At 53.5% G+C, this 22,358-nt stretch overlaps 1 protein-coding gene across 11 annotated transcripts in view; it reads left to right on the top strand.

Moving 5' to 3' along the window:
• Window positions 1–11,881, top strand: part of IGDCC3 (immunoglobulin superfamily DCC subclass member 3) — a 43,540-nt gene extending 31,659 nt beyond the window's left edge. For 6 of the 11 annotated variants that reach the window (XM_084978384.1, XM_021100146.2, XM_084978386.1 and 3 more), the window contains 12 exons: window positions 3,904–4,048; window positions 4,377–4,507; window positions 4,945–5,082; window positions 6,409–6,567; window positions 7,764–7,929; window positions 8,226–8,473; window positions 8,671–8,835; window positions 9,131–9,322; window positions 9,440–9,544; window positions 10,264–10,402; window positions 10,561–10,780; window positions 11,046–11,876. In XM_084978384.1, the coding sequence (XP_084834510.1) occupies window positions 3,906–4,048; window positions 4,377–4,507; window positions 4,945–5,082; window positions 6,409–6,567; window positions 7,764–7,929; window positions 8,226–8,473; window positions 8,671–8,835; window positions 9,131–9,322; window positions 9,440–9,544; window positions 10,264–10,402; window positions 10,561–10,780; window positions 11,046–11,243 (2,004 nt within the window). In that variant the 5' untranslated portion in view covers window positions 3,904–3,905 and the 3' untranslated portion in view covers window positions 11,244–11,876. Of the gene's footprint in view, window positions 1–3,903; window positions 4,049–4,376; window positions 4,508–4,944; window positions 5,083–6,408; window positions 6,568–7,763; window positions 7,930–8,225; window positions 8,474–8,670; window positions 8,836–9,111; window positions 9,323–9,439; window positions 9,545–10,263; window positions 10,403–10,560; window positions 10,781–11,045 lie in introns of all 11 variants that reach the window. The other 5 variants (XM_021100139.2, XM_084978357.1, XM_013993298.3 and 2 more) reach the window with 2 other exon arrangements.
• Window positions 11,882–22,358: the final 10,477 nt, after the last annotated feature.

Below are 22,358 nucleotides of genomic sequence, written 5' to 3'. Positions count from 1 at the left end.
GAGTGGTGCTCTTGTTGCTGAGTCCAAGTTCATACTGCTGGCCACATAAGCTGAGAGACGGGTTGTTGGCGCAAGAATAGTGACTTTATTTGGAAAGCCGGCAGGCCGGGAAGATGGTAGACTAGTGTCCCAAAGAACCATCTTGCCTGTGTTTGGGCGCTAGTTTCTTTTATAGAACAAAGAAGGGGAGGTGAGGAGGTAAAGTAAAAGAGGTGATAAGTTATGGCAAATATTTCCTGCTTCCAGCCAGACTCAGAGGGGATGTGTTAATTTTTTCTTGTTGGCAGCCATTCACAGGTGGGCCTGGTCAGGATATTTCCTGTGAGCTTAAAAAAAAAAAAAAAAAAGTATTTGAGCTTAATGCCTGGGCATGGGAGCCAGGTTTCCCAGAGCTGGGCCATTCTATATACTTTAAGCGATAAGCAGCATCCCTTTAGTGATTAAGTTGTAGCAAAAGCAATAGAATACAAAGATTAAAGCAAAAGAAACAGGGTGCAGATTTGTTCTTCCCTATTACATTCTGACACTGCCTGCCCAGGGTCCCAGGACAATCCCCCAGGACATCCTAAGGGATATACAGGGCTGACCCAAGGGTTGGAAAGGGGTGGGAGGAAGGGGAGGGAAGAAGGAGCCTCGGATAAAGAGGACCCCCCCCCCCGCCTTATTGCAATACCTGCCTGAGACCACATTGTGCAGCTACCTGGGCTCTAAGGGATGGGACGGAGGAACCATCTCTGGGACTCGTTGTCCTCCCTGCAACTTGCAACCCAGGGCCAACTCCCACTTAGTGAAAAGAGGCCGGGCCAGCCTGCAGTCCACTCTGGGGTCGCCTGTCTTCAGAGAGTGAAAAACTTGCTAGAGAGCTAAGGGATGGCCCAGCAGAGGGCTTGGGGCATGGAACCTCTGATTTGGGGCTGGTAAAGCCACCAACGGGGCCTGATCATATGTTTCCTGTTCACAAGAAGAATGTGTTGGCTTTAGATGAGTGGTTTTCAAGCACTTTTTAAAAGCAAGGCTATCGGTTGGGTGTTCCTGTTGTAGCTTGATCGTAACAAATCCGACTAGCATCCATGAGGATGCAGGTTCGACCCCTGGCCTCGCTCAGTGGGCTAAAGGATCCGGTGTTGCCATGAGCTGCAGTGTAGGATGCAGCTCAGATCTGGCATTGCTGTGGCTGTGGTGTAGGCTGGCAGCTGCAGCTCCAGTGCAGCTCCAATTTGACCCCTAGTCTGGGAACCTCCATATGCCTTGGATGCAGCCCCTCCCCCCAAAAAAGAAAAGCTACCCTTCAAATGAAATGTTTGGCAGAACTGCAATTAAGTAAAGCTGACTGGCTGCTCCAATGGAAGGAAGATGTGGGGTCCCGGGTGGCGAGGGGCCCCAGCTGCATCCCAGGGACCCCAGGGGACCCCCAGGACTGTGTTGTACACAGTGCGATGATAATCAGCCTGGCTCCTTAACTCCCACCTCTTCTTGCTCGAACATTCCTCTCCAGCATCACATTCAACCCCTGCTTTGTCATTGTTTAGTTTTGGGGGGAGAAAGAAGGTGGAGCCCAAACTTTCTCCATCCGCAGTGCCCTGAGGAGAAGCAGCCCTTTCCCTTGTCTCTATCCTCAGGCCAGCTCCTAGCTCTAGGCACCTCCAGGGAGCCCAGAAGAGGGGCTAGAAACACAAAGGGATCCGGTTCCTTAATGAGGAGGCATCTGCAGTCAGCAGAGCCATTAGTCCCCGCCCCAGGTCCCTGGGGGGCTGCAGGCTCTTCTCCAGCTGGAGTGAGGAGGGGACAGGCAGCTCCCTGGCTTCTGAGTGGGCAGGGCTGGGAGGGGACCCAGACGGCCCTCTCCACTCCCTGGGTCTGCCTCCAGCCCTGCCCTCCTAGAGGGAGAAGCCTGGAAGCAGTAGAGTGGCCCCACCAGTGCCTCAGCCCCCTCCCCCAAGCCCTTAGGCTGACCTGCAGGCTCTTGGCCAAACACAGCCTTTGGCCTGAGACAGGACAGGCCGACCTCCGATGCTCCCTGAGGATTATTTCACCAGGGCTGATGGGGACACCAGCTGGGGCATTTGCCACCACCTCCCTAGGGCCCCAAGGTACCCTTTGTAAGGGCTGTACCTACATGGGGATGTGTGTGATTGATGATCCACACACAACCAGAATCACACACCAGCCGCAGGAGCTGAGGGACACCACCCCCCATTCACATCCAGCCTCAGCCACCCACACCACAGGCACAGAGACAGCCACATCCTTCCAGCAAGCACAGCCCTGCACACATGTGCCGGGAGGCGCTCACACCCATCAGCCACCCTCCCAGGAGGCCTCAAAAGAGGAGGAGGCAGGGCTGGGGATTTTTATGCATGTTTATATTTAATGAACCACATGCAAATGAGATGGAGAACGTGCCACAAAAGAGTCAGCCCCCAGAGACTCTGAGAAGAAGGGCACAAAGGCTCAGCCTTTCTGAGCTGCCCTGGAGTCCTGAACAGGCCGTCACATTGAGGGGGGCCTGAGACGGAGGGTGTGCCCGCCCACACCAGGGAGCCAGGAGCAGGAGCCAGGACCAGCTCCGGTGTCCCTGCTGCCATGGGGGGAGGGCTCCTTCTGGGAGGGGACAACTGTCCCAGTTGATGGAGTGCTGGAGGGGAGGGGCTGCCTGCCTGGACAGATGGTGAGCCGCCTTCCTGCACTTGAAGCAAAGTGGGTTTTAATGAAATCACAGCCCTAGTGCTGAAGCTGGAAACCCGGGTGGGAGGGGCCCCTTCTCTGGGCTTTACAGGTTGGGGAGTGGGGCTGGGTGGGAACGAGGGAGGGCAGGATCGCTTAACCAGCCTAAAATAGGATGGGGAGTTCACCACGGCCCCTCCCAGGGATCGGAGCTCCAGCATTTAGTTCAGACAGATCCCCCAAAGGTGGGGAGGAGGGTCCTTGAATATTTATGATACATTGAAATGTAGATTGGTGGGACTGACAGTCTTCTGAGAGGCTTGTCACCTTAGATGGATACACCATCCATCCTCTTGGGGTGCCTTGAGAAGCTGCAGAAGAACTGGGGAGAAAGGGATGATGATGAAGGGAAGAAAAAGCCACTGGGCACTGGTAACCAGGGTCTAATGACCAGTGTCCCTGCTAGGTGACACTGGACTAATCGCTTCCCCTCTCTGGGACTATGTCCTGTTCTATAAAATATGCAGCATAATACTTAGCACTTGCATACCTTAGGGGGAGTTTGTAAAAGTAAATCCGAAGGCACCTGGAAAAGTGGGGCACAGGCCTTTCTCTGACCAGCCTTTGTGTGTCACCAGCCCAAGATTTCCATGTTCGAGGTTTATCATCCAAGAATTTGTTCAGGGAGTTCCCGTCGTGGCGCAGTGGTTAACGAATCCGACTAGGAACCATGAGGTTGCGGGTTCGATCCCTGGCCTTGCTCAGTGGGTTAACGATCCAGCGTTGCCGTGAGCTGTGGTGTAGGTTGCAGACGCGGCTCGGATCCCGTGTTGCTGTGGCTCTGGCGTAGGCCGGTGGCCACAGCTCCGATTAGACCCCTAGCCTGGGAACCTCCATATGCCGCAGAAGCGGCCCAAAGAAATAGCAAAAAGACAAAAAAAAAAAAAAAAAAAAAAAAAAAAAAAAGAATTTGTTCGTACCCTTCTCTAAGTGGCCTATAACCATCCCTTAGGGGGAGATATTTCCCACTAATAAGAGGCAGAATAAGTACTGCTGTGCCAACCCCAAGCCATTGCCCTGTTATCTGCCAGCTCCAGGAAAACAGGAAAACACCCTGCCCCTGGGTGGGGTGAGCTCCGGGCTCTGGGACCCTGAGCCCCACCCCCCAGACGCCCTTGCCTGTCCCTTCCGCAGTTAGCAGCCTGCCTTTCCCATACACACTTCCCTTTCTTTCTCCAGCTATGTCAGACTTCCACGTGCATCCCCAGGCCACGGTGGGTGAGGAGGGCGGCGTGGCCCGCTTCCAGTGCCAAATCCACGGGCTTCCGAAACCCCTGATCACCTGGCAGAAGAACAGAGTCCCCATTGACACAGACAATGAGAGGTGAGCCATGGGTGGGGAAGATGGAGTCAGGGGGACCCAGAGTTGGGCCCGGGGTCTGGGCCTTGAACAAGGCCAGTCTGGTGGTGGTGGTGGTGTCTCTGCAACTTTGTTGAGACCGAGTATATCTGTGTGGCTTGTGGGCCCAGATTCCAGACTCCCATCCATGAGAAGATCTGTGTGTGATTATTGTCAAGGCCAGAATTGCAGGTGCATCCATCCACCTATGACGATGAGATTGACACGAGGACAGGGCCTGGGTCCTGGGTGGGGTCTGTGATGCTGTGGCCCCTGATGCTGTGCTCATGGTTGACCATGTCCCCCACCACAGGTACACACTGCTGCCCAAGGGCGTCTTGCAGATCACAGGCCTGCAGGCTGAGGACAGCGGCATCTTCCACTGTGTGGCCTCAAACATCGCCAGTGTCCGGGTCAGCCACGGGGCCAGGCTCACTGTGTCAGGTGAGGGGTCTTTGCCCTGCCTTGTGCTTCCCTCCACCCTCAAATCAATCCCCCTTCAACTGAGCCCTGGAGCCTAGTCAGCCAAGTGTGTACAGAGCACCTTCTGAGCACAGAGATCTGGGCCCTCAGGGTGAGGGTTCAGCCAGAATCTGAGGCCCTGTCCTAGCTCGATTCTCCCTGAGGAAGCCTGCCCTCTGCTTATGAGTGATTGAATGGGGGTGGCTCTCCCATTGCCAGAGGCTCTGCAGAGTCTAACTGGAGAAATGAGTGTGTGTGCACATCCTGGAGCCACTGGCATCTCCTCTCTGCCCCCAGGACCCGGCTTCTGGGCAGAAGCTTGTCCCCCACCTCCCATGTCCTAAGCTATATGGGGGCGGGGGGTGAGGAGGTGGGAAGGGTCCCAGCTAAAGTTAAGCAATGTGTCATCCTCCTCCCAGGCTCGGGCTCTGGGGCCTACAAGGAGCCTACGATCCTCGTGGGGCCTGAGAACCTCACCCTGACGGTGCACCAGACAGCCGTGCTCGAGTGTGTCGCCACGGGCAACCCTCGCCCCATTGTGTCCTGGAGCCGCCTGGGTGAGCCTCATCCTGCAGCCCCTGCCTCTCCCACCCTGTCCCACCCCCGGGAGGGCCAGTCTCTTCACCCAGCTCCTGGAGGGAACTTGGAGTCCTGTTTGTTCTCCGTGGGGGTCCGTTCTCTCTGGGGGCAGGGGGAGGGGTGGCTTCCCTCTCCTTGGCAGGACCAGGGAGGTCCGCCTGCCCACTGCATTCTCCCTCCCCATGTGCAGATGGCTTAGCTCCCCGGGTTACCTCGTCCGTCCCCACAGTCCTGCGCCAGCTCCCCGCCTCTGTGCTCCCTTCACCCTTGGCATTGCCATCGGACCCTGCAGAACCCCTCTGTGGCTCTCAGCACCCCTAGTCTCTCTCCCCTCCTGCTCATCTCTGCCCTCCACACCCTGGCCATCCTCCCCAGCCATGCAATCCCAAGCCCCTCAAAATCCCAGCCAGTTGGCACACCCTCGCTCTGGGCTCCCCCAGTCTCTAGCCTGGCCCCCTAAATCCCCAGCCTAAATCCCTAGGCAGCTGAAGGAGAGAAATGAAAGGGTGCAGATGGGCCCACATTGTCTGAGTGGAAAGGTCACTGGGGGAAGGAGAGTCTGGAGGGGATGGGGTGGGGTCGCATTCACAAGGAGACTGGGCCACATTGTAGCAGCTGAGTGATTGGGGAAGGAGGGGGCAGCAGGCGGGATAATGGAGTAGATTTCACCACTTCAGGGACTGAATGGGGAGCTGTCTCCTCGAATTCTGACTGTGCTAATCTGATCCTGGGTGGGGGGAGGGCCCGGGGCCTGGGAGAGGCTGGAAAGAGTGGCCTCACCATTAGGAGGAGCCCATAGGCTGTGCAGGGACCATCTGGTGCAACTTTCCCCAAAGCGTGATCTGCTTTGGGGGGAAAGAATGGCTTGGTGCTCTCACAAGTATGGGAAGCAGAGTTAACCAGGTTCCTTTGCGGTGGGACTTCTCAGAGCCTTTATGTCAATGGGCATTGTGACAGCCCAGGAAGGGAATGGCTATTTAACCATGGGGCTTTTTTCAGGAGAGACAAACCAGGTTGGGAAATGTCCATGTAACCCAACCCCCCTACTTTCCTGACTGAGAAACTAAGGGGAAGGGATTGGAAGGTCACCAGTGAGGCGGTGACAATGCTAGGATTTAGGACCCAGGTCTCTGCTGCTAGGTGAGAGTTTTCTGTGCCACCTCCACAGTGCTGTGATGCTCGGAGGGAGGAGTCAGTGTCAAAGACTGAGGGGGGGAGGCTCCTGGCAGGTTGATGGGTGGCCACTTCCATCCTGGGCATTCTTCCGGCGCACCTGCCTCCCTGACACTCCCCTTCCTCTGCAGATGGCCGTCCCATTGGGGTGGAGGGCATCCAGGTGCTGGGCACGGGGAACCTCATCATCTCAGACGTGTCGGTCCAGCATTCAGGTGTCTACGTCTGTGCAGCCAACAGGCCTGGCACCCGGGTGAGGAGGACGGCACAGGGGCGGCTGGTGGTGCAAGGTACGAGCTCCTTAACCCCATCCCCTGCCCCCTCATTGAGATCCCTGGCCCAGCCCATTGCCTTATTCTCACCCACTATCCTATCCTCACCCTGACCTTGCCCCTGCCCCTCTCCAGGCCCCCAGCCCAGGCCAAAGGCAGCAGCTCTCTCTCTCCCTCTCCCCCAGAAATGTGTATGGGGAGTGGGAGGGCATTCTTGTCATCAGCCCCTCCAGGTGCCATTGCCACCCCACCCCTGTCATTTCCACTTTGGACTCTCAGCTGGTCTCCCCGATCTGTGTCGCTCCCACCTGTCCCTCCCCACACATGCTGTTCTCATTCACACGTGTGGCACTTCCATGCTCACACCTGCCCACACGCTCTTATCGTGTTTGCCATGTCACACTCTCACACCGCATCTCCCGCCACACACACACACACACACACACACACACACACACACACACACACACACACGCAGCCAACCTCTAGTCCCATTGTGTTCAGGGCCTCTGCAGCTGACCAGGTCATTCTGTCCATCCTCTTGCCCTGGGGTTCAACTGTCCCTGTGAACTGGCCCTGGGTTCCCGTTCTCAGGGGTTTTCTGTGGTGGGTCTCTCCCAGAGAGCTGGGCAAGAGGTGGGAGAGAGGGGATGAGGAACTTAAATGCCTGTTTGTTTAGCATTCCGTGTGCTGTTAATCTGTCCAAATGAAGGTGATGGAGCATTTCATTTCTCGGGTGTTAATGGAAGCTTGAGGCTTGGGATTGGAGGAGAGTGGAATTGAATGTAGGGGTGAGGGGGGCCGGTACCGAGGGCTCATCCATCTCCCCGTCATTACTGCCTTCGAGGTGCAGCCAAACCTATTAGCACATTTATTTATTTAACAATTTCCTGAACAGGGAGCTCAGCTTGATTGCTTTCGGATACAAATGTCAGTCTTTTAAATAGTCATTAAAATGGAGTCCTCTCCTGGGTCTGCCTCTCTGGGGCAGAGGGAGATGAGGCCTGGCTCCCTCTCCTGGAACCTGGGTCAGGGTGGGAGGCTGGGCCCTACCTGGACGATTCTCCTAGGGGTGGGGGTGGGGGGTCCCTTGGCCACCTTTCCCCTGCAGACCTCTGGCCCCACCCTCTCCCCTTTCCTTCACCAGAGCTGTCCCCTCCCTCTCCACCTGACCCCTCACAACTCTCTTGCTTCTCTGTGCCCCCCCACCCCAGCACCAGCAGAGTTTGTCCAGCACCCCCAGTCCATCTCCAGGCCGGCTGGGACCACAGCCATGTTCACCTGCCAAGCCCAGGGTGAGCCGCCCCCTCACGTCACATGGTTGAAGAACGGGCAGGTGCTGGGCCCCGGAGGCCACGTCAGGCTCAAGAATAATAACAGGCACGTGTGTGGTGTGTGCACTGGGGTGAGGCCTGGGGAAAAGACGGGGAAGAGGGTCTAGAATGAGTGGCCTGGGCAGGCTGTGCACCTCCTCCTGGGGGCAGAACCCTAAATCGGGGGTCTGGAGACGTGGGTTTGAGCCCCAGGCCTGCCCCTAACTTGCTGGGAGTCCTCAGACAAGCCTGTTGTCTTCTGGAGGGGCTCAGTTTCCCCATATGAAAGATGGGGAGATTTGGCTTACCTCCAAGGATTCTCTGGAAGGAGGAGGGGGTCTGAGGTTCTCCCTCCCCCTGCAGCACCCTGACCATTTCTGGAATCGGCCCTGAAGATGAGGCCATCTACCAGTGCGTGGCTGAGAACAGCGCTGGCTCCTCTCAGGCCAGTGCCAGGCTGACCGTGCTGTGGGCCGAGGGGCTGCCTGGGCCCCCCCTCAATGTGCAAGCGGTCTCCGTGTCATCCACCGAGGTCCGAGTGTCATGGACTGAGCCCGTGGTCAACACCAAGGAGATCATCGGCTATGTCCTGCACATCAGGAAGGCTGCCGGTGGGTCGGGCCCAGGAGGGCAAGGCTGCTCTGCAGCTCCTTCCTCCTACTGTGTCTCAGCCCCCTCAATCCTGCACATCCTGACCGGACACCTTCCCTCCCTTCTCCCGGCTGCACCTTGGCTGCCCTCATTTCACCAGTGTGGCCAGGAGTCCCTCACGCTCCTTCATGTCCCTGCCCTGCCCTTGCCTCCCCAGATCCGCCGGAGCTGGAGTATCAGGAAGCAGTCAGCAAGAGCACCTTTCAGCACCTGGTGAGCGACCTGGAGCCCTCTACTGCCTACAGCTTCTACATCAAGGCCTACACACCCCGGGGGGCTAGCTCGGCCTCTGCCCCCACGCTGGCCAGCACTCTAGGTGAAGGTGAGGTCTGGGCATGGAGCACAAAACCACAGACACTCAGGGTATTGTGGTGGAACCCCTGTGGGCAGTTGTTCAGGTTGTGCACTGCACAGGGTTCTTCACTCTGAGGCTAAGTGGAGGCTGGGTGTCCTTTTCTAATTTACATAAAGGTGCTATTTGAGCAAGCAGAGACCCTAGGTTAGAGGCCAGGGACCCATCGGGCTCGGGTGGGGGGAACTGGGTCACGGGTGGCAAGTGGGAGAGTGGAGCTTCAACCACCAAATCCTCACGTCTCAGACTCCTTCTCGGCCTGCAGCCCCTGCCCCACCCCCACTGTCGGTGCGGGTCCTGGGCAGCTCCACCCTGCAGCTGCTGTGGGAGCCCTGGCCCCGGCTGGCCCAGCACGAGGGCGGCTTCAAGCTGTTTTACCGCCCAGCAAGCAAGACCTCCTTCACTGGCCCCATCCTGCTGCCGGGGACTGTCTCCTCCTACAACCTCAGCCAGCTCGGTGAGGCGGACATGGCTGGGGCTTGGGGAGCCGGGCAGGGGTGCGGACCCCTCACCAGGGACACAACCGCCCAGTGAGGCCTGGGGTGGTCCCTCAGCAGCCTGGCCTTCCCCCCAGACCCCACTGCAGTGTACGAGGTGAAGCTGCTTGCCTACAACCAGCACGGGGAAGGCAATGCCACAGTCCGCTTCGTGTCTTTGAGGGGAGCATCTGAGAGGACAGGTGAGGAGTTCCTATTGTGGCTCAGCAGAAATGAATCTGATTAGTATCCATGAGGACGCCGGTTCAATCCCGGGCCTTGCTCAGTGGGTTACGGACCCAGTGTTACCATGAGCTTGTGGTGTAGGTCACACACGAGGCTCAGATCCTGTGTTGCTGCAGCTGTGGTGTAGGCCGGCTCTGATTCGACTCCTAGCCTGGGAACCGCCATATGCCGTGGGTGCAGCCCTAAAAAGACAAAAAGAGAGAGAGGACAAATGAGGGTTGGGGATGGGGTGTGGCCAAAGACTGGCACTCAGGAAAGGAGGTCAGGGGCTGAGGGAGGAGGGAGCAGACATCTAGGGAAGGTAGGAGTTTGGAACAGTACATGCAGCCCTGGAGAACATAGACCTGAGTTTCCTGTTTGGCTGTGTGACCTCGGGCAAGTTACTTAACCTCTCTGAGCCCCAGTTTTCTCCATAAAATGGGAATACTAATCCAAGCTCTGTAGAAACATACGGAGGATGAAATGGCCCATATAAAGTGTTATTCCTAGTATCTGGCACAGAGTTAGTGCTCAGTAATTAGTGAAAAGAACCGAAAAGGTTGAGCTGGGATATCATAGACAAGGGCAAATGGTATGTAGACTTAGGGGCAGGAGCAGCAGCCGAGGGGGCAGGAATCTGCATGTGCTGGGTGTCTGGAGGCCCCAGCCTCCAACCTGTTCCTGCCCCCACCCCTAGCCCTGAGCCCACCGTGTGACTGCCGGAAGGAAGAAGCCACCAACCAGACGTCCACCACAGGCATCGTCATCGGCATCCACATTGGGGTCACCTGTATCATCTTCTGTGTCCTCTTCCTCTTATTCGGCCAAAGGGGCAGGTGGGCCCTGAACCAGGGAGAGGGGGCTGGGCCGGCATGGGATGGGCAGGCCTGGGGCAGGAAAGCCACAGGGGAGGGAGTGTTTGGGGCACCTTGTCTGCATCTTTTTATTCTTGCTCCTCTCAAGTCCCTCCCTCTAACTCTTGGCTAACCCCTAGGGTCCTCTTATGTAAGGATGTGGAAAACCAGCTCTCCCCTCCTCAGGGCCCCAGGAGCCAGAGGGACCCTGGCGTTCTGGGACTGAATGGGGCAGGATGGGGAGAATTGGGTCCGCTGGGCCGAGATGAGAAACGTGTGGACGTGAAGGAACTGGAGCAGCTGTTCCCCCGAGCAGGGGCCGTGGGGCAGCCGCACCCCAGGCCTCACCCAAGACCCATGGTGAGTGCCCCCACCCGAGCCAGCCGCCTCCGCACAGGCTCTGCCTCTTCACCGTGGTCGCAGGCCTTGGCCATTGGCCCTGACCAAGCTGCAGCTCTTCTCCAGGCACCAGACCAATGGCCACTGCGTCTCTCTGTGCCCCGCGTCAGGCAGGGAAGCCTGGAGACTTCACCCCTGAGTGGGACTGAGTCCAGAGCCTGACACCTCTGGCTGGGGGCCTCTGGCCTCATGCTGACACCTGTGTGACTGTACCTTTCCCCGGCAGGATCCCGAGGCCCCTGCCCTGTGCGAGGAGACCCAGCTCTCCATGCTGTCCCTTCAGAGGTGTGGTGTCCTGGAGGAGATGGCATCGGAGGCCAAGGCCCCCTGCGTGGGCCCCCCTGCTGCCCTGCCACCCCAGGACAGAGACCCTGGCCTCCTGAGTGAAGGACCAGCTGCCCAGCCAGCTCACTCAGGCCAGTAGCCAGTGTCCGGCCCTTGAAGGAGCAACCACCCCATTCTCAGGTCAAAGGCAAGATTTCTCCTGTCATGTGGGATTCGGATGGGGGCTTCCCAGCATTTCTGTCCTGCCTGTTCCTCAGATTGTCAAGATCTACAGTTGCCTTGGCAGGGAACCCCTCCAAGGACCCAGAGGGGATCCTGCGGGAGCACACCCCCCCACCAGGTGAAGCCCCCCTCCCCTGTCGCCACCTCTGCTGGAACCCACATGACGTGGAACTGAACTAATATTTTCCTTTAAAAAAATAACACACTTAAAAGTCCAAAAAAAAAAAAAAAAAAAAAAAAAAGAAGAAGAAAGAGGAAGGTGAATTAGACTCCAAAAATACGCCCCTGCTGTGGGACTCTGACACTGTCACCCTCCATGCCCTTGTCTTCTCAGGATAGATGTTTGCTGTTTTGGCTCTCAGCACCTACCTCAGCCGGAATGAATGTCCTTGGGGGTGTGGGGTTGTGGCCTCAGCCCCCTGCCCCACAGAGCCCTGAATGCACTCCTACCTCAAGCCCCTTGAGGGGCATCCCCTCCACCCACCCACCCCCACATTGTTATCCAGAGTTTTTTTAAAAAAGGGAAAAAAAAAAAAAAAAAAAAAAAAAAGCACTTCCCCATTTCCAGGTGTGAAAGAAAATGTCTACCTCGAGGCTCGCTGGCTCTCGGGCCTGTGCTGTGTCCCTGGACCCTGCCTCCTAGGGCTCCTCACCAAGGGTGGGCCTCTCGGGGCCTGCCGAAATAAAGATGGAATTGGTCAAAGAACGTTTTTTGAAAAAGCCAAAAATAAGAGGAAAATTCATTTCTGGGAGTATAAATTGTTACTCGAACTAGCCACCTCCCAGCATGCTGCCAGCGCCCCGTCTCGTCTGTTTGTCCACTCCCGTGGGGACTCTGTGTCAGCCAGCTCTTCCTTGACGGGGACCCCCAGGACCCTCTATGCCCCTGGGCCCAGAGAGGGTGAGACGGTCACCCCGCAGCCTGCCTCCTGTCCCACCCAGACACAGAGCCGTGGGGGCAGGCTGGCCCTTGGAATGTACTGTGTGTGCCGGGTGTGCGTGTGCAAGGGCAGGTCCCCAGCCCTCTGTCCTATGGGACACCGCCAGCCTGACCCACTCCCTGGACCGTGGAACAACCACTGTCAGCAGATGTGGCCGGAAGCTATTTTTCTACAAGGTGTGTTTAAGGATTTATGTTCTTGTGACTTCTTGTTTTTCTCTTTTCTATTGTGTTGTTCTTTGAAAGGCTTAGTTAAAAGATGGAAAACAAACAAACGAAAAAAAAAAACAAAAACAAAAAAACAAGGAAACAAATACCTATTTTTGGTTATGCTCAGAAACATTTTTTTAAATAGCAGAAAGAAAACTTTTTTTTAAAGAAAAAAAAAGTGTATTCCTTAAGTATGAGATTAGACCATAACATTCCCTGACTCCCAACCCTCTAGGGACCCCACCCCAAACTTTAGTTCATTAGCTGAAGAAAGTAGCCTCAGTGTTATTAGAAGACTGCAGTCTTGTCCATAAGGACTCAGGGAAGGGCATTGTCCCTTCTTCCTAATGCTGAGCCCAAGCCCAGGGTGCCGCAAACCTCCCAGGCAGTGCCCCTCAGTCCCACAGTGACTTCTCTGCACCCCCTTCATCCTGGAACCCCCTCTCCCATGGGAAGGGTGTGTCTGGAGGAGAGGGGGGGGCCGCCTGGCCTGTCTTGGGTTTTGTCACACTCATTTTGACTGAATAAAAGTCCTGTTGCCAAAGTGAATCTTGGGTGTTTTGGTGGCTGTGTCAGGCTGTGGGGGAGGGGTGGGAGTGCTGGGATTAGGGGAGCCAGGGTGGCATCGAGCCAGGCAGACTCCTGGGTACCACATGTAGGTGCCTTACATGCTGGGCCTTCTCTGCAGGTAGGGAGGCTACCTAGGCTCTCACAACCTTCCTGGTCTAGTTATCATCATCTTCTCTTACAGATGAGGGAACCGAGAAAGGATAAGAGGAATGAAGGAAACATCTTAAATCTCACCCTGGAATCTTGGCAGGATCAGAGTTTGCATCCGGGCCAGGGCACCAGGTTCCAGGGTCAGACTTCTGATCTCTGCCTGTGCTCCTTAGCTGGAGACCAATCCCTCTGGCCTATAATGACACACCGCCAGTATTTGAGCTGCAGCTGCCAGCCTACACCACACCTACACCGCAGGTCACGGCAATCCTTTACCCACTGAGCAAGACCAGAGATTGAGCTAGTTGGGTTCATTACCGCTGAGCCACAACAGAAGCTCCTTCTGGGTGACTCTTTTCAGGGCACACAACCATACCCCTGGCCAGCCCTCCCCACTCCTCCCTGTCCTCTACTCAGTTCAGGCTCCCGAGGCCAGGTATCTGGGGCTGCCCAAGCTTAGGATAGGCCAGGACGAAGATCTGGAGGTCTTAGTGGGCCCTCAAGCTTAGAAAGAGGCAATAATGGTGTAATGAAACTGCTTAGGATCTCAGTGTCCCCTTTGCTGCTGAAACGGAAAGCCAGGGCTCACCCCTAGGAGGCTCTGTAAGTCTGGAGGGCCAGATTCTACACCCAGATGCATCTGTTTTATTTTTTCATTTTTTGGCCACACCTGCAGCATGCAGAAGTTCCTGGGCCAGGGATCAAACCTGAGCCACAGCAGTGCCCCAGCCACAGCAATGACATTGCCGGATCCTTAACCTGCTAGGCCACCAGGGAACTCCTCCCAGATGTATCTTTTGAGAGGAACAAACTAGGACAGTGGTTTGCAAACTTGGTTCTCCAATTGTGGCTAGAGGCCTGGGGGGATCTCTCTGCCCTCCCCTCACCCAGAGCAACTCCACTGTTATCTGTCTTATATGCTGGACTTCACCTGAGATTTCATTTGAAAACAGGGTACTGCACCTAAAAGCCTCCACCCTGGCACTTCTGAAAGAGTCCTGCAGGAGTGGTTGGGGCTAAGGTCCATAAATAGTGATGGTGCTATGGATGCTGAGCTAAGAAAGAGAAGTCTGAGGCCACAATGGTGCCTGTCCTGGGTCTTGCAAGGTAGTAGTTGATTTGTCCTGATGTTCCCAGAGGAAAGAACTAAGCCCAAATATAGACATAACACCTCACCCTTCTCTACGCAGAACTTTACAAACACAGGAATTCTTCATCCATGTCGGCCATCTGAGGACCACTTGGGGAAGTGGTGGGTTTATCATCTGATGGAGCAGACTGGGGGTGGAAGAGCAGACCAGGTAACCTCTGGTGCCCCTGTCCCCTTCAAGAGTCCAAGAAGCTAGTATCCACGCCCCCAAGGGAGGGGTCCAGAAACCTTTAAAAACCACCTGATCGGACTCATGCAGATATATGCAAGTTGCACACAAATCACATGCAAATATAGGCAGAGCCTGTTCTAACAAGACCCTGAACTGGGCGAAGGTAAAAGGAGAAACAGAGTTCCATTGAGGAAGTTTGGCAGAAACTGGTATCAAAGCTGAGTGGCCTGGCTACAATCTGGGCCCTGGGATCTCAAATCATCCAGAGGCCTCAGGCTGAAGGCCTCCACCACATACACCCCCTGCCACCCACCCACACATACACACTTTGGGCAGAAATCAGTAGCAGCCAGGGCTTGCAATCTGCTCCAATTATCTGATGCTCCAATTATCTGCCCCACAACTTAGTGACTTCACCTAACATTTCTTTCGCTCACACATCTGCAGTTTGGGCAATGCGCAGTGGGAATGACTGTCTCTGTTCCACTGGGCATCAGCTAGAGCAGCTTGGAGCCAGGGGGCTGGAATCATCTGAAGACTCACTGGTCTCACATCTGGTGGCTGATGCTGGCCGTCGGCCCCAGCACCTACATGTGGCTTCTCCATGTGCCTGGGGGCTGGGCTCCAAGGACAGAGCCAGGCAGGGCCTGTGTCATAGTTTAGAATCTAGCCCTGGATGTTCCACAGTGTCACTACCACATTCTATTCATGAGAAGCAAATCACTAAGGCAGGCACATTCCAGGGAGGGGAGTTAGATTCCACTCGGATGGGAGCAGAGTAAGAAGCTTTGGGCATGTTTGACCACAGGACTCCTTTGTGGGGATGGGTGGCGAACAATAGGAAGGCCCACTGGAGAGGCCCTGGGGTGTGATGGGAGGGGCTGCAGGAAGACAGGGAGGGCTCCTGACTCCCAGCCAAGCCCTGCTTCTGGGTCTCATCCCTATGATTAGTGATGATCAGTCTGGAGGGCCAGTCCTGAAGTTACAGGGACCAGGGACCAGGCCCCTGTGAACACCTGGCAATGGTGAAAACTCCCTCTCCTAGGGCAGTGATGGATCAGGGGCCACAGGAAGCTGGTGCCAGCCTGAGAACCACATCCAACCAGGGACCATAGACCCCAGAGTAACAGAGCCAGAAGGAGCCACCCAACCCCTCATGAGTCAGATAAGGAAACCAAGAACCATGAGAAGCAGGAGTTGCTCAAGTTCACAGGGAAGTTGAAGGCAAAGCCAGGGCTTGAACCCAGGCCAGCCACACCCCGCCTGGAGCCCTTTGCCCTCAACCCGGCCAGGCCACAGTCAGTACTGGACTGAGCTCCAGAGCCCAGAGGGCATCTAGCCTGCGATCTCTGCTCCTGGGAGGGCTGTGACTGGAGGGTTTTGCTGCCATCCTGTGGAGATAGTGAGAATTACAGCTACAGGGAGGAGGGCCTGATGGCCACCCACCCCTAAGACTGGCTCAGCCCCATCCGGGAGACACAGACCCAGACTCTCAGTGAGCTGACAGTATAAGCTTGAATGAAAATAACTGCAATTTATCCAAGTGTTTGCTTGGAAGGGTACCAGCAAGTTGTAGAAACAAGAAAATGTGATCCACTGGGGGCCAGGGTTAAGGAAGACTGGGAAGAAGAGTAGAGAAGGGGGGAAAAGACATCTCAGGCTGAAGGCACAGGGTAAGCCAAGCGCATGGGAAAACCAGGGAGCAGCCAGGGGGCTATCATTTGCTGCATGGGGCCTGGCATTTAGTAGATACTTAATAAATGTGTGAATGAATTATTACTAGACTTCCAGAGCATATGCTTTTTCGTGATTGATGTGTCTGAGGAAAGGCTCATGTGGCTTACTAGGTGGAACAGGAACTAGTAAGAGGCCCAGATGGCTTGGTACTTCCTCAGGGAAGGGAAAGAGTCACTGTGGAGTCCTCGGTACCACAGTGATAATGATTCCTCTGTTATTACTTCTCGTGGTGTTGAATAGAACACCCTCACATCACCTCCTGAGTCTTCTCACAGCCTTGTAGTGAGCAGGGCTGGACTTACTGTCATCTTCCCATTTGCCAGATGAAGAAACTGAGGCCTAGAGAAGTGATGTGATAGAACTGGGAACTTGGGTCTTCTTGTTTCAAGCCCATGCAGGCTGTTGATTGTTACCTGTAGATTGAGGACCAAGAAGAGTAGGGGACCTTGGAGGGAGGAGTTGGTTGACTTGGCTGAAATGGAGGGCGTTTTGGCCACACCTATGGCATGTGGAAATTCCCATGCCAAAGACTGAACCTATTCCACAGCAGCAACCCAAGCCACAGCAGTGACGATTCCAGGTCCTTAACTACTGAGCCACCAGGAAACTCTGGAGATTTTCTTTTTGAATATCGAGGAGAGACCAAGGACTGTCAGACCCTGAAGAGGAGATGTGGAGAGTTTGGCCATGTCCTAAAATGCAGGTTGGGTCAGGAAACTGCCATAGCTCCCCACTGCCCCCAGAGCCATCCAATGCCTTTAGCCTGGCATTCAAGTCCCTCTCACAAGAGGCAGTGTAACCCAGTGGTTAAGGATCAGATTTACAATCCCCGCTCAGTCACTCTCTGGCTGTGTGACCCAGTGGACAACCTTTAACCTTTGGTGCCATGGTTTTCTCCTCTATAATCTATGAACAAGCAGAGCACGCACTTGATAGGTTGTGAGCAGTAAAACCGGTTATGTAAAGCATTCAGGACTGTGCTATTATTATTATTTTTTATTATTTTTTTGTCTTTTTGCCTTTTCTAGGGCTATTTCCCGCAGCACATGGAGGTTCCCAGGTTAGGGGTCTAATCAGAGCTGTAGCTGCTGGCCTACGCCATAGCCACAGTAACGCCTGATCCGAGCTGCGTCTGCAACCTACACCACAGCTCACGGCAACGCCAGATCCTTAACCCACTGAGCGAGGCCAGGGATCAAACCCGCAACATCATGGTTCCTAGTCGGATTTGTTAACTACTGCACCATGACAGGAACTCCTGTGCTATTATTATTATTATTATTATTATTAGCTGGGAATTCCCTGGTGGCTCAGCAGGTTAAGGATCCAGCATTGTCCCTGCAGTGGCTTGGGTCACTGCTGTGGCGCAGGTTCAACTCTTGTTGTGGGAACTTCCATATGCTATGAACACAGTCAAAAAAATTATTAACCAGAGCAGAGGCTAATTTCTGCCCCTGTCATCCTCCAAGCTGAGCTCCTGGCTTCTCCAGAACACGCCATGCAGTGGTGGCTCCAGGCCTTTCTGCAAGCTGTTCCTTCAGAATGAGGCTAACTATCCCTTCTTTCCAGATCCTTCCAAATATCCTCCCTATCCTCTCCGCTAGGACCATCTGTCCTGCCTTTGCCCTTGCTCTGCAACCTCTCATACTTTCCTTCTGCAACATAAAATGCACATGATGTGTGTTGGCTACAGCTCCTTGGAGAACTTGGGATGTGAGCTTCCATGGACAGGTGTGGCCTCTTATCTCTTTCTTTCTTTTTTTTTTTTTTTTTTTTGTCTTTTTGCTATTTCTTTGGGCTGCTCTCGTGGCATATGGAGGTTCCCAGGCTAGGGGTCCTATTGGAGCTGTAGCCACTGGCCTACGCCAGAGCCACAGCAACGTGAGATCCGAGCCGCGTCTGCAACCTACACCACAGCTCACGGCAACGCCAGATCGTTAACACACTGAGCGAGGGCAGGGACCGAACCCGCAACCTCATGATTCCTAGTCGGATTCGTGAACCACTGCGCCACGACAGGAACTCCTCTTATCTCTTTCTGACCCAGCACTGCTGCCATGAGCAGCACCAAATATGATGCTTCTGGAAAGAAAGCAAGAAAGCAGGAAGGCAAAGAGGGAGGGAGAAAAGATGAAGAGAAAGGAGGGAGAGAGATGAAGGGTGAACCAAAGATGAAGCTGAGAGAGAGAATTTAAGAGAAACCAGCTCCATCCATCTTGCAACAACTTGAGGGAAAGGAACGTGGAGACTGGAAACTTGGGGTAATTTGCAACTTTTCCTTGGGTCTTATTGTCATTGCTTGAGCCATGGCATTGAAACAGACTTTGAAAACTTTGAAGTGGCTCTGGACTTATTATTTCACCTCTCTGAAGCTCAATTTCCTCATCTGTAATAGAGATAATCATGGTACTTATCTAATTGGTTTGTTTGGAGAATCGAATGGGAAATGACTGGAAAATCCTTGGCACCTGGTCCATAGTAAGCACTCAATAAATGCTATGTATTATGACGGCGATGGTTCGGTGAATGAGATTTCCGGACTTGTTGGAGTTAAGGGTGTGCACTGCTGGGGAAGGACGCGTTTCTGAAGCTTGGAGGGATGCCTATTGTCCTAGAATTGGGCCCAGTGGTCACACAGAGGTCACACCGTGTTTTCTCCCAGCTCCCCCCAAAAGACATACAATAAAGACTCCTGATTGCTTGATTAAAGGAAGCGGATACACAATTCATTTCAATTTTAGACCTAACCACCCCCCCACCTTTCAAAAAGAATTGCACACTCTACTCCAATTTACACAGTGAGCCAACATGGAATTTTCCAGCGGGTTCTGAAGCCTTTGAAGTGACCAGACCAGACTATTGATTTATTTCCAACTAACCTCTCTCTTTGAACCCAGAAGGGTCAAGGTTAATTGTATAATAAAACACACTGTGCCCAGCTGCCCCCTCTGCGGGCGCACGGAGCCCCCCAGACCTTTCTGAGCCGGGGAAGGCTGGATCGTATTTCTGATCCCTTCCCCGCATTCATTTCCTTCATCAGGGCCCATTAAGAGGAAGGGAAAAAAAAAAACAAAAACCGACCCCTCATTTCCTCCCTGAGAGATAAATTTTAATTTGCTGCAAACCAACAAAGGGGATCTAAGCTGCTTCTAGGCTGCACCCTGCGGTTGATAAATCTTGCGGGGAGCAACTATTCTGGGGCTGGCTGGGAAAGGGGGGGTGGGGGCGGGAAACGAAGGGGCAAGGACCCCAAGTCTGCTTCTCACACGTGGGGGGAGGGGCACTCCTAAGGGCCTGACTCAGCGGATGCTTCTAGGGCGGAAACGTCTCCATTAAGCCTTCATTGCCGGTTGAAGTGAGTTAACCCACTGCCCACAGCTGTGTGCGCCCAGTCTGCCCCCAACACCCAGGCGAGGTGGGCCCTGTCGTCATCCTGCTTCCCTGGATGAAGGAACAGGCTCCCAGTGGTCAGAAAATAGGTCCCTCTTCTCACAAGGAGCAAGTGGCTGGGCCAGGACTGCATCCCAGGCTTTTGCTCTCCTTGTAAAATAATAGATTCTTTCCACCCACCCCCATCCTCCTGCCCCGGGGAAATTGTAAATGTTCATTTCCATCATTTAAAGAAAAAGATTCAAAACTGTTATTGAATATACGGTCGATTATCAAGTGTCTGCAATTGTGCCAATCAGGATCCAGCCAAGACTCACCTACTCCCTGTGACCCTGTCTCTTTACTCTCCTCTCTTTTTTTTTTTTTTAATTTTAATTTTTAAAATTCTTTTTGTCTTTTCTAGGGCTGCACCCACTTGGCATATGGAGGTTCCCAGGCTAGGGGTCTAATCAGAGTTGTTGCCATTGTCCTACACCAGAGCCACAGCAATGCCAGATCCGAGCCTTGTCTGCGACCTGCACCACAGCTCATGGCAATGCCAGATCCTTAACCCACTGAGCAAGGCCAGGGATCAAATCCACAACTGCATGATCACTAGTTGGATTTGTTCCTGCTGCACAATGGGAACTCCCCAACATTGACATTTCTTTTTTTTTTTATAATTTTTTTTTTTTATTTTCCCACTGTACAGCAAGGGGATCAGGTTATCCTTACATGTATACATTACAATTACATTTTTTCCCCCATCAACATTGACATTTCTGAAAGGACAGGGTCAGTTCTTTTGCAGAGCAAGCCACAGTGTGGGTTTGTTTCATGCTTCCTTCTGACTGTGTAGTGTCCTATTGTTACTGAACTCAGGTTCAGCTGCTTATTATTCAAGAATCCAATACTAGACAAGGGTTGGATAAAAGATGGCTTTATTGAGGAAGCTGGCAATCCTGGCAAGAAGGTGCACTCATGTCCCAGAAAACCACTTCCCTAGGTTTTGCTAGGAAATTATATAGGGAAAAGAGGAAGGGGCTCCGTGCTGAGGAGAGGTTTACCAGGAGAGTGATCAGCTCATTCTGTGTGATTGGACGTTCTTCTGATGGGCTGGTGGTGAGGTAAAGAGGAATCAATATTATCAGCCTTTTGGTTCCAGCTCATCTGGGGTCTGTAGGCTTGTGGGCAGCGTAAAGTAAACTTCTTCCACCTGGCAGAGGTTTCCCTCGCTGCAAAACAGCTCAAAAGCTATGGCTCAGAATATTATCTATAGCCCTTGACAAGGAACTAAAAGTACTTTGTTTAATGGCTAAACTATTATTCTTTTGTCTTGTTTGAGTGTTTTCCTTTGTTTTGGCATTTTCCTCACTTTTCTGATTAAATTTATTCTTTGGAACTCAGGGAAGGCCCAGGAGGATAAAGTTTTTCTACAGACAAGGTGGGAAGAGAGGCCCCATAGGGTCGGGCTGGGTTATAGTATGTAGACCTTCACAGCTGGAGGCCCAGGAAGCCAGGTGTTTTTGGCAAGGGACCCAGGATTTCCAGCTCCATGGTCAGTGCTCATTCTTGGTCTCTTGGCTTCCTGGCAAGGAGGGAAGGAGTGTGAATGGTTCTACCTGGGGGTGCTGTCAGCACTGGCCTTACAGAAGCACTCTCTCTCTCGGGACTTTTCCTACTCCAAGATTGCAACTTTGAAGAAGAAGCCCATCCATCACTTCTCTCTGGAATGTTTCTAAATTTGTCTCAAGGCCCAACTCCCAGGTCTCTGCCTCTCTGAGGCTGTCATGACTCAGGCAAAACCAATGCTCCTTCCTTTCTGTTTCCACACCCCTATGTTTCTGCCTCATTGCATGATTTGTCTCCATGTAGTAGAAGTCACTGTGGATGGAGCTCCTTCTAACCCCCTTATATCCAGGGCCCAGCCCATGAAAGCTTCTCCATAAATATTTGCTAAGTAAGTTGTAACCCAAATAAAGCCAGTCTACCTTGTGGTCAACCTAAGTTTTACATTTGAAAGAAAAATACAAGATCCAAAATCAAACTGAAAAACTGTTTTAATCTTTGCTGATCAGCCTGGAAGTGGTGCCAGAGGATCACTATTCTACACTGAAGAATCCTGATTATTCTTTCTTCTTCTTTTTTTTTTTTTTTTTTTTTTTTTTTTTGCTTTTTAGGGCTGCACTTGCAGCATCTGGAAGTTCCCAGCCACAGCAACGGAGCATCCGAGCTGCGTCTTCGACTTACACCACAGCTCATGGCAACACCAGATCCTTAACCCACTGAGTGAGGCCAGGGATCGATCTCACAACCTCATGGGTCCTAGTCGGCTGAATATTCTCTTTGTCCATCTTTTTCTCTCTTATCTCAGGGCTCCACCTGCACCTTCTTTCTCTCCCCAACTCCAGTCTATCCTGGATTTTCTCTTATTCTTGCCAAAATCCTTCTTCCCTCTGGATCAATTTGGTTCTTCTTCAAGCAGCTCTATGCCTTTTTCTTTTTTCTTTTTAATTCATTTAAGTCAAACAAGCAATACACAAAAAAAAGGGAAGGGAAAACCCAGCTTATGGGCTAGGACAGCGCCCAAATCTAGCCTCACAGACAGACCCCGAGAAATGATAGCTGGGGACTCAGGGCAGAGAGGTGGATAAGACCCCAGCAACGCATACGCTGTGTCGCTCACAGCACTGGGGTGAATGTGCGCGCGCATGCCTGTGGGCCGCACGCATGC

The sequence above is a fragment of the Sus scrofa genome, chromosome 1 (genome assembly GCF_054392235.1).
Source record: "Sus scrofa isolate SSC_HxYL_T2T_F1_AM1 chromosome 1, Sscrofa_HxYL_maternal_Yorkshire_Landrace_v2.0, whole genome shotgun sequence".
Lineage (NCBI taxonomy): Eukaryota > Metazoa > Chordata > Mammalia > Artiodactyla > Suidae > Sus > Sus scrofa.
Note: the sequence above shows the minus strand (reverse complement) of the source record. Positions and strands in the feature narration are given on the sequence as shown.